Source organism: Oncorhynchus kisutch, linkage group LG9 (assembly GCF_002021735.2).
Source record: "Oncorhynchus kisutch isolate 150728-3 linkage group LG9, Okis_V2, whole genome shotgun sequence".
NCBI classification, from domain to species: Eukaryota; Metazoa; Chordata; class Actinopteri; order Salmoniformes; family Salmonidae; genus Oncorhynchus; species Oncorhynchus kisutch.
In genome coordinates, this window is record NC_034182.2 from 16,051,508 (window position 1) to 16,068,025 (window position 16,518).

General features: G+C 43.2%; 1 protein-coding gene across 1 annotated transcript in view; it reads left to right on the forward strand.

Moving 5' to 3' along the window:
- The window catches only part of tbc1d22a (TBC1 domain family, member 22a), a 185,243-nt gene that overhangs the window by 156,924 nt on the left and 11,801 nt on the right, over positions 1 to 16,518 (forward strand). The window contains exon 13 of the mRNA XM_031832031.1: positions 165 to 260. Coding sequence (XP_031687891.1) covers positions 165 to 260 — 96 coding nt within the window. The remainder of the gene's footprint in view (positions 1 to 164; positions 261 to 16,518) is intronic.

Genomic DNA, 16,518 nt, shown 5'->3' on the forward strand with positions numbered 1-16,518 from the left:
ATCAAACATAATGTCAAGGTAGAGTAGGCCTAAGTGGAGAGATGCAGATGGAGGGCACTGGGAGGATGCTACAGTATTATCTTCGCTGTCGCTCCACTGCTGCTAACGCCTGATATGTTAGAAAATGTGTTTTGTTGTGTAATTCTCTCTCTCTCTCTTTGCAGGCTGAACCAGAGGGATTCTCTCACTTCCATCTCTACGTGTGTGCTGCTTTCCTGGTGCGATGGAGGAAAGAGATTCTGGATGAGAGAGATTTCCAGGTAAGAGAGAGAAGGATGGAAATGTATGTTGTCATACCTACATCACCTTTTTCTGAGGTTCTGGGTGAGAAAAATACCCCACTTAATAGTGATGTTTCCATCATTTTATATTTGAGAGTGAGTGAGGTCTCACTCTATTCCCATGTTGCTCTATTTAAGAAATTGTGTAATTTGGGCTTTGGTCATTTGGCCACAGATGGTGCTGTTTAAAAGTAGTGCACTGTTTATACAGGGAATAGAGTGTCATTTGAGACTGTGCCACTAAGTATGAATGTGAGTCCCAGTAGGGCTGAACAGAGTGTGCCAGCCAGTGTCCTCTTCTCCCCCAGCACATCCCAGACCAGCACCACGCTCATCATTAACTACAGGGATCAGGGGTCACAATGGCTGCATTAGTGGGATGACAGCAGCAGCTGCTGCAAGGTGACATTGGCATGAAGCAGGAATCAGACTTTGGGCCCTTTCCCCTAGTTCCTCTCTTCTATTCTCTCCGTTTCTCTTATTGACGGATGTATCTTCCCTTGTCTTCTCTCAACCATACTCTGAAGAGTTTTAGGTCAATGAGTGCTTCTTCAACTTTAATAAGACCCGTTTCGAAGTTCTCCTTTGCTCTACCTCCTAGTCCCTCATTAACCTTCCTCTCCCTCCTTTTCCCTCCCCCTCTTCCTTCTTCCTTCTCTGTGCAAATTGAATTGAAACTGGTGTGTGGTTGAATATGCAGAGGTTCAGTGGTGCATGCTGCGAGGGGCTCTGTGTGTGTGTGTCGGTGTGTGTGTGCACACGTGTGAGCATGCGCCTGTGTGTATGTGTGTCGCAGTTGATTTATAGTGTTTACAGTACCCACTGATTTAGTATTATCCCTGCTGCACCACACACACACACACACACCTTGGCATGCAGACTGCCACCGACGTGCCAGAGGCCCTAACACTCGCATCCATCTATCCTCCTTTCCTCCTCCCCTGGGAGAGAGAGGGGGAAGAGAGGTGGCTCTCTTTTTCTCTGTCTTTATTTCATCACTCTCTGTACCTCTCCCTCCTTCAGACCCTCAGTGTTCCTCTCTCTCTTTATCCTTTTCTCTACCTTTTGCTTTTGCAAATTTTCTTTTGCTCTCTCTACCTCCATTCTTCTCTCTCTCTCTTTAGCTGAACATGCAGTGCATTTGGAAAGTATACGACCCCTTGATTTTTTCCACGTTATGTTCCAGCCTTATTCTAAAATTGATTCAATTTTTCCCTCATCAATCTACACACAATACCGCATAATGACACAGCAAAAACAAAAAAAAATGATATTACAACAAGTTTGGAACACCTGTATTTGGGGAGATTCTCCCGTTCTTCTCTGCAGATCCTTTCAAGCTCTGTCAGGTTGGATGGGGAGCGTTGCTGCACAGCTATTTTCAGGTCTCTGCAGAGATGTTCGATCGGGTTCAAGTCTGGGCTCTGGCTAGACCACTTAAGGACATTCAGAGACATGTCCAGAAGCCACTTCTGTGTTGTCTTGGCTGTGTGCTTAGGGTTGTTGTCCTTTTGGAAGGTGAACCTTTGCCCCAGTCTGAGGTCCTGAGCGCTCTGAAGCAGGTTTTCATCAAGGATCTCTCTCTACTTTTCTCTGTTCATCTTTGCCTTGTTCCTGACTAGTCTTCCAGTCCCTGCTGCTGAAAAACATTCCCACAGCATGACATCCCCACAGCTGCCACCACCATGCTTCACCGTTGGGATGGTTCCAGGTTTCCTCCAGACGTTACAGTTGGCATTCAGGCCAAAGAGTTCAATCTTGGTTTCATCAGACCAGAGAATCTTGTTTCTCATGTTCTGAGAGTATTTAGGTGCCTTTGGCAAACTCAAAGCGGGCTGTCATGTGCGTTTTACTGAGGAGTGGCTTCCGTCTGGCCACTCTACTATGAAGGCCTGATTGTTGGAGTGCTGCAGAGATGGTTGTCCTTCTGGAAGGTTCTGCCATCTGCACAGAGGAACTCTGGAGCTCTCAGAGTGACCATCGGGTTCTTGGTCACCTCCCTGACCAATGCCCATTTCCCCTAATTGCTCAGTTTCTCAGAGTGGCCAGCTCAAGGAAGTATCTTCCATTTAAGACTGATGTATGCCACTGTGTTCTTGGGGACCTTCAATGATGCAGAAATATTTTGGTACCCTTCCCCAGATCTGTGCCTCAACACAATCCTGTTTCGGAGCTCTAAGACAATTCCTTCGACCTGATGGCTTGGTTTTTACTCTGACATGTACTGTCAAATGTGGTAACTTATATAGACAGGTGTGTACCTTTCCAAATCATGTCCAATCCATTGAATTTACCACAGGTGGACTCCAATCAAGTTGTAGAAACATCGAGTCTCATAACAAAGGCTCTAAAAACCTATGTAAATAAAGTATTTCTGTTTTTAATCTGTAATAAATTTGCAAAAATGTACAACCTGTTTTTGCTTTGTCATTGTGGGGTATTGTGTGTAGTAGATTGCTGAGGATTTGTATTTATTTAATCCATTTTAAAATAAGGCTGTAACGTAACAAAATGTGGAAAAAGTCAAGGGTTCTGAATACTTTCCGAATGCACTGTATATATACAGTCACCACTGATTTACACCCATACCTTACACCCACTGTGAAACCTCAAGAGAACATCTATACCTTTTTGACTATAGAGCTACGGGCCATATTCACTTTTCTTCTTACTTAATTCCATATAGTACTGTATCGAGTCTACTTGGAATGGGATGGAGGTTTGGCATTTCCCTCTGGGGATAAGTGTGATACCCTGCAGAGAGATAGGCATCAAAGAGAGGTATAGGCAGAGAAAAGAGTGAAGTGTGATTATGAGAACTGAAATGAGTGTTCAATCTAAATGTGTGGATTGGCTATACAATGAGTCACCACGGCGACCGTGTTACAGGATGAGACATAGGTTAATGCCGCTGTGTGCGTGCGTGTGTGTGTGTGCAAGTCTGTGTGTATGTGTTTGAGTCTGTGTGTCTGTGTGGCTGACATTCTCCCTGTCAGTGTTCTGTGCCTCCTGCTCTGACAGTTCTTTGACCATCTGCAGCCCCAGCTAGCCAGTCCCCTCCTCTGTACTGACCACTGATGTCTTCTAGGCCAGGCCTATTCTTGGCAGAAAGGCTGGTAATAAGTTTGACCTAATTAGGCTGCCAGGCAGCGGAGGACCAGAACTTGACATTAGACTCGAGTTCCCCTCCCAATCTCAGGTCCATTATTTAGCAGGCAGGCAGGGGAGGACCAGAGACCAGACCGTACCTCCTTCCATCATCCCAGGCCGAGGCCTGCTGTTCAGGCCAACCTGCCTCAAGCAAACCCACCCCAGTAATAGGGCTTTGATCCCCCGAAAAACAATCCTACCTCTGGGCTTCTTCCCTTCAAACTCACATCCAAGACTGTGTCTTTGGCTCCAAGCTAACTAACCCACCCTATTAAGTGGCTTTGGCTTTGACCTTAGCCTCCATCAAACCGACCTCAGACTCTAGTTGATAGCCCCAGGAAATCCCCCCCACAGTGGGGCTGGTCCCCACCAGCAGCCCACCCACCCTGACCCAGCCCAGCTCCAGGCCTTGGCACCATCTCCACAGGTTGGCCAGGCCTCAGTCTGCTCCATTACTCCCACACCCAGTCTGTCTCTCTCAGCAGTGACCTTTCGTCTGGGTCTTGTGATTACCATCCAGTGACAGTACAGACCACACTAACTCCCACTATTCTGCTTTCCTCTCACACTACTGTACTCTTCTGGTAGCTCCAAGCTACTCTTTCCCAAATGTTCTGACTGAGTCTCAAATGGTTCTCTTTCCCCAATATAGTGCAGTACTTTTGACCAGAGCCCTATGGGCCCTCGTCAAAAGTAGTGCACTATAAAGGGAATGGGGTACCATTTGAGACATACACTCTTCCTCTCTCCTCACTGGACTACAGCAAGGCTCAGTATTGATGGAGTGAACACTAGGGCCCCCCTGGTAGGGTGTAGCAAGTCATTGACATGATGACTGATTATTAAAAGAAAACAGGCTTCAGTAATCCATTATTCACTGCTTCCTTGTTGTGTGGTTGGATTGTGGGGTCATTCCAATGCAATTCAACTCAATGCAGGATAGAACATTGAATTGACTCCGAGTCTAAAGGGTTATTGCATCCCTCCTCCACCTCCAGTAAACTGAATGACCCATAGAGGAGTTATGTAGTAAGTGCAGTGCATAGTGATGCCATGGCTCTGTACCCAAACCGTCCGCGTGCGTGCGTCATTGTGCGCAAATTGAATTTGTCCGCCCACACCAAACGCGATCACGACACGCAGGTTAAAATATCAAAACAAACTCTGAACCAATTATATTAATTTGGGGAGAGGTCGAAAAGCATTAAACATTCATGGCAATTTAGCTAGCTAGCTTTCAGTTGCTAGCTAATTTGTCCTATTTAGCTAGCTTGTTGTTGCTTGCTAATTTGTCCTGGGATAAATGTTGAGTTGTTATTTTACCTGAAATGCACAAGGTCCTCTACTTCGCCAATTAATCCACACATAAAACAGTCAACCGAATCATTTCAACTCCTCCTTCCAGGCCTTTTCTTCTCTTGACTTCATATTGCGATTGGCAACTTTCATAAATTAGGTGCATTACCGCCACCGACCTATTTCGTCTTTCAGTCACCCACGTGGGTATAACCAATGAGGAGATGGCATGTGGGTACCTGCTTCTATAAACCAATGAGGAGATGGGAGAGGCAGGACTTGCAGCGAGATCTGCGTCAGAAATAGAACTGACTGCTATTTTAGCCCTTGGCAACGCAGACGCTTGTTGGCGCAAGCAGTGTGGGTGCAATAATTGAATAACATGTATGTCTAAATTTATTTTGCAGCGCACGCAACGCAAGCGGTGTAGTCAGCCTGTTAGCCTGGGGGAGGATAATGACAGCTTCCTGTGGTTCACAGACCTTGTTCTGGTCAGCCACTCTAATCACTGAGTATATTCGTATAGCTCCCAAGAGCACTGCTTGTGACACAAAGTGCATCGGGTTTGTGTATGGGTGTGCGCACATGCATGTGCAGACACAGAGTTAGTTTTCTTGTTGTGTGTGTTGACAGAGAGTTGAAGAGTTCACCACTCCTCTCCACTGTGCCTGCCATCTGCTCTCCTCTTTCTCTCCTCTACCCCTCTCGCCTCTATCCCCTCCTGGCCCCCCTGCAGTGAGCCACCACAGGCCACAGACAGCCAAATGTCAGAGCCCGCTGGCATGTACTGAGGCCAATATGCAGCAAATGAGCCCTCATTATCTATTTGTTTATCACATAATGGGAAGCCTTTTCTCAGGCTAATGAAACAGACACAAAGGCTGCAGCCCAAAATGGTACCCTATTCCCTTTACTGTTTTTGAACAGGACTCTGGTCAAAAGTTGTGCGCTATGTAGGGAATAAGGTGCCATTTGGGATTCATCCAAAGATTGTTTTTCCTTCCAGCCTTTGATTAGCGATTACATTTCCCCTGGCCTCTGGTTCCACAGAAAATGATGTGATGATATAACTTGTCTACAAATCAGGACAGAATCTAGGCCCAACATCTTGTAATGCATCCTGGACATTACCTTAAAGCTAGAATCCTTAATTGGAGAAATCCTGACATGTCCGTTTGGGAAATTACAACAACAAAGAAGTTCCTGCAATCAATGAACACTATTGTTTTTAACCTCTGACATCATCGCACGCGCGATAGAACAGCAGATTATGTACCGCAATATTTTTTACCATGCTGCCGGATGCTCCTCTTCTCCGTTGAATCAACACAACAAAAATTTTAACAAAGGCACTGGGGCGAAATGATCTTTATTGCAGGATATAACCTGTGCTTATACGGCTTATATACAGGAGCTACTTAAACAGCCATTCCTATGCTCATACAGATTCCTCAGAGCATCATTAGCCAGTCTAAAGTCAGCAGTCTACAAGCAATCTAGCGGTAGCTGCTGTCTTAGCTGTCCATTACTTGTCCGATACAGATGTCTTTGTCCTGCCATACACCAGGGGCTGGCTCACCTGACACCTCCCACACACCTTCCCTCCCAGCCTAGCCCTGTACAGAACAGAGTCGTAGGCCTCTGTCACCCTCTCTATCTCTGTGTGTCTGTCTCTTACTCTCTTGTGAAAGACACCTGTGATCTTTGTGACCAGTCTGAAACCAGTGTAACACGTTTAAATGTGGATAGATGGGGTGAGAGAGAAAGAAAATAGAAACGGGTCTAATCAATCTTCCACTGTTTGACTTGATTTAAATTGAGTTTAGCCTCTAATGGTGAGGGCTTGGAGTTGAGACGCTGTCGTGCAGGGGTTGTTGTATGGCTGTTCCAGGGTTCTGTAATCTGTATCTGTTCACAGTTCTACACCACAGCCCTGGAGCACTTACCCTGATACACACTTACAGTCGTCGAGCAATGGCACATACACACATACTCACACGCACGAGATGGCCCTTGCAGCTCCAGCAGCCAATCAAACGTGTGTAGCAGAAAACTTGGAAGTAATGCACTCTTATTATCGACATCATACATGAGTGCAGGCTTTAATTAAAAAGAGAGGATGTATGGCCATGTAATAACCTGCATGTTAACTCACACTTACAATATCACATTATATAATACATGCCTCACTCACACTGTATCATTCATTCCCTTAATATTAGACTGCAGTTGCCATTTACATTTTCTTCTGCCATCAGGTTTATAACACTTGGTTTATTTTTAATTGTTTAAATAATATTTGTCAACTTTTTGGACAATACAAAAACAGTAGACAACTCAACATTTACATACACAAATATTAATGACCTCACACTTACTCAGACCCACATGTTCCCACTGTAACTTCACCCATCCTGCCTGTCTCACAATAACACTTTCTCATTTCTCATCCCCTGGACATCACCAGTGTTTGCAATACTTCATGCCATCTAGCTTCGAACTGCACAATTCTGCCTCTCTCTGTAGCCCATGTTTTTTTAGTATTTAGATAATAATGCATTTGATTTATCCACTGTCTGGATTTCCAGTTTTTTAGCAAAAGTTTTTAAAAATGATTGATGATTGACAAAAGTACAATGAGTCCAACCCATTGGGTATCTCACCGCACCCTCATATGCCATGTCTTTAAAATTGATATTGTAATTCATTGATATAGTAAAACAGCCAACTCTAACTCCGCCCATAACTTTTGGACTTTCTAGCACTGTAAGTTTTAGAGATGACTCTGCCGTTGTGCTGTAAACGGCAGAGTCTCTTGTATAAACAATTCTGTACATTAGTTTATACTGGATTAAGCATACATTTTTGTTACACTGTCATTTAGTTTGTTGTGTTCTAACACTCACTCCATTATGTGCCCTTATCAGTTATTTTTAGGTGTTGGTTCCAATAGTTTAGTTGTATAGGCTTTCTGCAATGTTTTGTGTATCTTTAACTAGTTTGGTGTGTATTAGTTGGTTTTGTGAGGGCTGTGTTTACCAGGTTTATTTGATTGTTTAAAAAATAACTATATTTTGGAGATTTTGTTTTCAAATAACCGAAAGTGAGCGGTTGTAATCTGAATAAAGTAAAAAACGCCATTCTTGAACATGGGGTGAGCCATTCTTACTCATTTGTAAATAAAGCCAATTAGTTTTTTAGAATTATTTCAATTTTTAGAGGAAGAGAAAACAAAAGCCCACTGTGCCTAATTTTCGAAAATCTTCAGGCAACATGTCAAGTGTAATTCCCCCATTGCATTTACTCAAGTTCTGTTAACTCCAGGACCACCGACAGTTTTTTGTTGTTGTTGCCTGATGCAGGACTCTTGTGCCAGAGAAGAGAGAAGAGAGACTCTCAGACTGAAAACGCCTCCATTAATTTACTTTTAGACTACCGATAGAGCAGCGTTCCTACTCCCCCTTGTGATAGTGTGGTGCAATGACAGAATGCCACCATCTACCACTAACAGTCGCGGCATAAGCTCATAACTTTTAACGGAAGAACCACTGTAGTACTCTTTATTTGAGTTTAACCTGTAGTTGTTGGCTCTCTTCAAATGTAAAATATAATTTTCCTGCTTAACCTGTCTAGGACTGGGCTTCTCATAAATCTCATAATTAAATTATTAAAATTCCTCAAGCATTCAAGTATTTTACACCATTTTAAAGATAAAATTCTCTTTAATCCAGCCACAGTGTCTGATTTCAAAAAGGATTTACAGTGAAAGCACCACAAACGATTGTTAGGTCACCACCAAGTCACAGAAAAACACAGCCATTTTTTCCAGCCAAAGAGAGGAGTCACAAAACGCAGAAATAGAGAGAAAATGAATCACTAACCCTTGATGATCTTCATGAGATGACACTCATAAGACTTCATGTTACACAATACATGTATGTTTTGTTTGATAAAGTTCATATTTCTGTAAAAAAAATCAGAGTTTACATTGGCGCGTTACGTTCAGTAGTTCTAAAACATGCGGTGATATTGCAGAGATCCACATCAATTTACAGAAATACTCATAATAAACATTGATAAAGATATGACTGTTATACATGAAACTTTAGATAAACTTCTCCTTAATGCAACCACTGTGTCAAATTTCAAAGAAACTTTACAGAGAAAGCAAACCATGCAATAATCTGAGTACAGCCTTTAGACAACAAAGCAGCCAAAAAGATACCTGCCATATTGGGTAGTCAACATTACTCAGAAATAGCATTTTAAATATTCACTTACCTTCGATGATCTTAATCAGAATGCACTCCCAGGAATCCCAGTTCCACCATAAATGTTTGATTTGTTTGATAATGTCTATCAGTTATGTCCAAATATCTTCTTTTGTTAGGGCGTTTGGTAAACAAATCCAAAAGCGCGTTCAGGTCTCGCCGAACATCGGACAAAAAGTTCAAAAAGTTCCGTTACAGCCCGTAGAAACATGCCAAACTAAGTGTGGAATCAATCTTTAGGATGTTTTTAACATAAAACTTCATTAATGTTCCAACCGGACAATTCCTTTGTCTGTACAAATGAAGTGGAACGTAGCTACCTTTCACGTGAGCGCTCCAGACTGAGGCTGTGACACTATGCCAGACCACTCACTCAAAGAGCCCGTATGAGCCCCTCCTTTAGAGTAGAATCCTCAAAACATGTTCTAAATACTGTTGACATCTAGTGGAAGCCTTGGGAAGTGAAACATAACTAATATCACCCTGTATCTTCAATGGGGGCTGAGTTGAAAAACTACCAACCTCAGATTTCCCACTTCCTGGTTGGGACTTTTTCTCAGGTTTTTGCCTGCCATATGAATTATGTTATACTCACAGACATCATTCAAACAGTTTTTAGAAACTTCAGTGTTTTCTATCCAATACTAATACCAATAATAATATGCATATATTAGCATCTGGGACAGAGTAGGAGGCAGTTCACTCTGGGCACGCTATTCATCCAAAAGTGAAAATGCTGCCCCCTATCCCAAAAAGGTTAAGAAAATATATGTTCTTCTTTACCTTGTAAAGATTTTCTATGGGCTTTTTCTAAGATAGAAATTAAAATGAAAGATAAATAAATCACTATCTCAGATTTAACTTTTTCAGAATATGAAATTATCATTCCCAAATGTATGCCTTAAAAGCATCCCAAATTATATGGCTGGTGGGGCTCTACTTGGGGAGAGTCGGTTCACCGGCACACTGAAGTGAGGTGCATGGAGGCATCACACTTACTTCAGGGAAGTTTCTGATGCCCTCCTAGACCCCTAATAGGCAGTGTAATGAAACAATAGAGACAGAAAAACAACAACATTTTGTAAGTAATTAAATGAGAAGAAAAAGGGTTCGATTGGTTAAGCAGGTAAATGACTAAGTGGAAACTAGCAGGCAGAACGTTCTCTGAAAATGTTCTCTACTGATCCACGTCAGGTGGCTGGGAACCGTTGCGACTGTAACTGGTATCCCGCTCTGTCTGCCTCAATAACTTACTTGACACCAACTCTCTCTCTCACACACATACCAACTCTCTCTCTCTTCTGTCTCTCTCTCACTGACTCTCTCTCTCGCTCTCTCTCTCTCTCACACACACCAACTCTCTCTCTCTCTCTCTCTCTCTCTCACGATCTCTCTCGCTGACTCTCTCTCGCTCTCTCACCCTCTCACACATACCAACTCTCTCTCTCTTTCTGTCTCTGTCTGTCTCTCTCTCTCTCACACACACACACACACACACACACACACACACACACACACACACACACACACACACACACACACACACACACACACACACACACACACACACACACACACACACACACACACCAACTCTCTCTCTTCCTCTCTGTCTGTCTCTCACGATCTCTCTCACTGACTCTCTCTCTCTCTCTCTAACACATGCACAAACTCTGCCTCTACCTCTCTCTCACTCACTCACACACACACACACACACACACACAATGTGTTGTTCAGGGCTCTGGAAGAATTGCAGAGTGCCCGAGGTGCTGTTTTCAGAAGGCTGAAGCACTCACTGCCATTCTACATTACCACCATACCCCTAGATACTCCAAAAACATTGACTAAGAGTTTGGCTCTAACTGGCTCACAGTAGCGCTATGCTAGAACTCTTGATCCGTCCAACACTCTGGCCTGTAGCTGTATCAAGGGATAAAGTGCACAGTCATGTTTTGCTAAGAATTACGAGCATTCACAAAGTTGATGTCAAGGCTATCATATCAAATTATACTCAATGGTGCCTTTCCATTTGGACCAGTCAGCTAGTGACAAAAGGTCAAGTGGACAGAAGAGTGGGGAGCCTGTTATGTTTCTTTCCTAGAATTCATCAAATTTAATTGAGGAAATGTTTCATGTAGCATGAATAGCAATGGCTTCGATACAGCCGCCATGCCATTTCTCTATGATTTCATTACTATCTGGTATTGAATAAATGCTTGGAACTTCATTTGGATAGTTAATTCCGGCCTGACTGGCATGTGCACATAAAGCTATTTGTTTGGTGTAAATCAAAGATCACAATGTCACTGTGGGAAACAGACGTGGGCACACCCACACAAACATAGACACTCTTAGCAGAGAGAGAGAGAAAATAGTTAGACTTTATGTGTACTGAATGTATAACTCTATACTATAGCAATATCGGTGCTACTTCAATGTCTGTAGGCCTATACTTTTGAGTGTACACAGTGACTTCAGAAAGTATTCACATCCCTTGACTTTTTACACATTTTGTTGTGTTACAGCATGAATTTAAAAATGATTAAATAGAGATTTTGTGTCACTGGTCTACACAAAATACCCCATAATGTCAAAGTGGAATTGTGTTTTTATGGATTTTTACAAATTCATAAAAAATGTAAAGCTCTTTGTCTTGAGTTAATAAGTATTCAACCCCTTTGTTATGGCAAGCCTAAATAAGTTCAGGATTTATGATTTTGTCCTGAATACAAAGTGTTATGTTTGGTGCAAATCCAGATGAACACATCGCTGAGTACCACTTCATATTTTCAAGCATGGTGGTGGCTTCTTCATGTTATGTGTATGCTTGTCATCAGCAACGACTATGGATTTTTTGTTGTTGCTGATTTAAGAAAAATGTAATAGAGCTAAGCACAGGCAAGGTTCTGCTTTCCAACAGACACTGGGAGAAAAATGTACCATTTAGCAAGACAATATCCTAAAGCACAAGGCCAAATCTACACTGGAGTTGTTTTCCAAGACAACATTGAATGGTCCAGAGTGGCCTAGTTACAGTTTTGATTTAAATGGGCCTGACAATCTATGGCAAGACTTGAAAATAGCTGTCTAGCAATGATCCACAACCAACTTGACAAAGCTTGAAGAAATAAAACATAATAATAATATGCAAGTATTGTACAATCCCGGGGTGCAAAGAGACTTACCCAGAAAGACACAACTGTAATCCCTGCCAAAGGGGATTCTAACATGTATTGACTAGAGGTCGACCGATTATGATTTTTCAACGCCGGTACCGATTATTTGAGGACCAAAAAAGCCGATACCGATTAATCAGACAATAAAAAACATTGTCATAATGACAATTACAACAATACTGAATGAACACTTATTTTAACTTAATATAATACATCAATAAAATCAATTTAGCCTCAAATAAATAACGAAACATGTTCAATTTGGTTTAAATAATGCAAAAACAAAGTGTTGGAGAAGAAAGTAAAAGTGCAATATGTGCCATGTAAGAAAGCTAGCGTTTCAGTTCCTTGCTCAGAACATGAGAACATATGAAAGCTGGTGGTTCCTTTTAACATGAGTCTTCAATATTCCCAGGTAAGAAGTTTTAGATTGTAGTTATTATAGGAATTATAGGACTATAGGCACTTTAGTATTGCCAGTGTAACAGTATAGCTTCCGTCCCTCTCCTCGCTCGAACCAGAAACACAATGACAAAAGCCACCATTGAAGCAGAACAAGGAGAACAACTACTAGAAGGTACAGAACGAGTGACGTTAGAAACGCTATTAGCGCGCGCTAACTAGCTAGCATTTCACTTCGGTTACACCAGTCTCATCTCGGGAGTTGATAGGCTTGAAGTCATAAACATCGCAATGCTTGACGCACAATGAAGAGCTGCTGGCAAAACGCCCAAAAGTGCTGTTTGAATGAATGTTTACGCACCTGCTTCTGCAGGCGTTGGACTAGTTAACTGTAAGGTTGCAAGATTGAATCCCCCGAGCGGACAAGGTGAAAATCTGTCGTTCTGCCCCTGAACAAGGCAGTTAACCCACCGTTCCTAGGCCGTCATTGAAAATAAGAATGTTCTTAACTGACTTGCCTAGTTAAAGGTATATAACACATGCACACACAGGCACCAACGCACGGACACACAGGCACCAACGCTCATGGACACACAGGCACCAACGCACGGACACACAGGCACCAACTCACGGACACACAGGCACCGACACACAGGCACCAACGCGCGGACACACAGGCACCAACGCGCGGACACACAGGCACCAACGCGCGGACACACAGGCACCAACGCACGGACACACAGGCACCAACGCACGGACACACTGGACCAACGCACGGACACACAGGCACTAACACACGAACACACACACTAACCACCACAGACGGGTGATTGATTGCGTGCAACTTTACCAACAGCTCTATTTATCAGGAGGTCCTGGGTTTTATGGATAATATACACAATGGGCCACACACGTTAGCAGGAGAGAGAGAGAACGAGAGAGAAGCAAGGAGAGAAAGAAAGGGAGAGAGAGACACGCAGGGGGAGGGAGAGAGAGAACGATGCAGGGAGAGAGTTTATACAATTACATCCACAGTATTATCTTGTTTTTTTCCATTCCTTTCAGTAAATGCCTGTGTTGAGTGGAATCATACTGCCGATGCGAGAGACTCCATTAACAGAGTGTTTTAAAGCCAATTTACAGGGGAGGCCCTGCCTCTAGCTCTCTCGCTCTCTCCCTTCCTCTCTAACTCCTTTTCTCCCCGTCTCTCCCTCCCTCTGAGTGAGTGAATGAGTGTGTGCCGGCGTGCATGCATGCGCACGGTGATTCAACAAGCTACACGCAGTTTAAATGAGTTTCCACTCACAGCCAAAGTTTGGACAAAATTACATGTTTTTTGATGAATGGTGGGGGCATTGTATTAATCAGGCAGAAGTTTACACCTTCTCATCTTTCAGTGTAGAGGTCTTAATAGACTCACAGCCATAACTCACAGCAGCCAGCAGCTAAACGACAAGCATCCGACACGCTCCACACATCAATCTCTACTCCCAAAAGAAATGGAAATGATGCTCCTTTTTTGGGGGGGGGTTAAATTTAATTTATTATAAAAAATAAAAAATTGCCCTTGATTGAATGAAGGTTTTTGTATATAAACAAATTCCCCAAATGTATTTTGGGAGTAGAGATTGATGTGTGGAGCTCATCGGATGCTTGTCAGGCATCGGATGCCTGGCTGTTGTGAGTTATGGCTGTGAGTCTATTAAGACCTCTACTCTGAGATGAGGAGGTGTAAACTTCTGCATGATTAAGATAGGTCTCACCTGGTAGTTGTGATAGAACAGGTTGGGAGTGTGACTGCCTCATATGTTGCTGCCATCACAACCATATCGCACGGTGCTCGACAATATGATACAGAGATTGAAGTATCGTAGCACTGGCTTTTCTATACCACCCGGGGAGAGTATACACTTAAAATGATATACAGTTGAAGACGGAGGTTTACGTACACCTTTGCCAAATACATTTAAACTCAGTATTTCACAATTCTTGACATGCAGCAAAGCACCCCAACAACATGATGCGGCCACCCCCGTGCTTCACGGTTGGGATGGTGTTCTTCGGTTTGCATGCCTCCCCCTTTCTCCTCCAAACCTAACGATGGTCATTATGGCCAAACAGTTCTATTTTTGTTTCATCAGACCAGAGGAAATTTCTCCAGAAAGTATGATCTTTGTCCCCATGTGCAGTTGCAAACAGTAGTCTGGCTTTTTAATGGTGGTTTTGGAGCAGTGGCTTCTTCCTTGCTGATCGGCCTTTCAGGTTATGTTGATATAGGACTCGTTTTACTGTGGATATAAATCAAATCAAATTGTGTTGGTCACATACACATGGTTAGCAGATGTTAATGAGAGTGTAGTGAAATGCTTGTGTTTCTAGTTCCGACCGTGCAGTAGTATCTAACAAGAAATCTAACAATTCCACAACAACTTCCTTTATACACACAAGTGTAAAGTAATGAATAAGAATATGCACATATAAATATATGGATGAGCGATAGCCTAACAGCATAGGCAAGATGCAGTAGATGGTATAGAGTACAGAATATACATATGATATGAGTAATGTAGGGTATGTAAACATTATATAAAGTGGCATAGTTTAAAGTGACTAGTGATACATTTATTACATCCAATTTTTAATTATTAAAGTGGCTAGAGATTTGAGTCAATATGTTGACAGCAGCCACTCAATGTTAGTGATGGCTGTTTAACAGTCTGATGGCCTTGTTTTTCAGTCTCTTGGTCCCAGCTTTGATTCACCTCTACTGACCTTGCCTTCTGGATGATAGCGGGGTGAACAGGCAGTGGCTTGGGTGATTGTTGTCCTTGATGATCTTTTTGGCTTTCCTGTGACATTGGGTGCTGTAGATGTCCTGGAGGGCAGGTAGTTTGCCCCCGGTGATGCGTTGTGCAGACCTCACTACCCTCTGGAGAGCCTTACGGTTGTAGGCGGAGCAGTTGCCGTACATGGCGGTGATACAGCCTGACAGGATGCTCTCGATTGTGCATCTGTAGAAGTTTGTGAGTGCTTTTGGTGACAAGCAGAATTTCTTCAGCCTCCTGAGGTTGAAGAGGTGCTGTTGCGCCTTCTTCACCACACTGTCTGTGTGGGTGGACCAATTCAGTTTGTCCGTGATATGTACGCCGAGCAACTTTAACTTTCCTCCTTCTCCACTACTGTCCCATTGATGTGGATAAGGGGGGTGCTCCCTCTGCTGTTTCCTAAAGTCCATGATCATCTCCTTTGTTTTGTTGACGTTGAGTGTGAGGTTATTTTCCTGACACCACACTCTGAGGGCCCTCACCTCCTCCCTGTAGGCCATCTCGTCGTTGTTGGTAATCAAGCCTACCACTGTAGTTTCATCTGTAAACTTGATGATTGAGTTGGAGGCGTGCATAGCCACGCAGTCATGGGTGAACAGGGAGTACAGGAGAGGGCTGAGAATGCACCCTTGTGGGGCCTCAGTGTTGAGGATCAGCGGGGTGAAGATGTTGTTTTCTACCCTCACCACCTGGGGGCGGCCTTTCAGAAAGTCCAGGACCCAATTGCACAGGGCAGGGTCGAGACCCAGGGTCTGCTTACTGGCCCAATAGGAGGTGATATAGATACTGCTGTTTCCTCCAGCATCTTCACAAAGTCGTTAATCTCTAGGAGACAGAACGCGTATCCTTCCTGAGCGGTATGACAGCTGCGTGGTCCCATGGTGTTTATACTTGCGTACTATTGTTTATGCAGATGAATGTGGTACCTTCAGGCGTTTGGAAATTCCTCCCAAGGATGAACCAGACTTGTGGAGGTCTACCATTTTTTTTTCTGATATCTTGGCTGATTTCTTTTGATTTACCCATAATGTCAAGCGAAGAGGCACTGAGTTTGAAGGTAGGCCTTGAAATACATTCACCGGTACACCTCCAATTGACTCAAATGATGTCAATTAG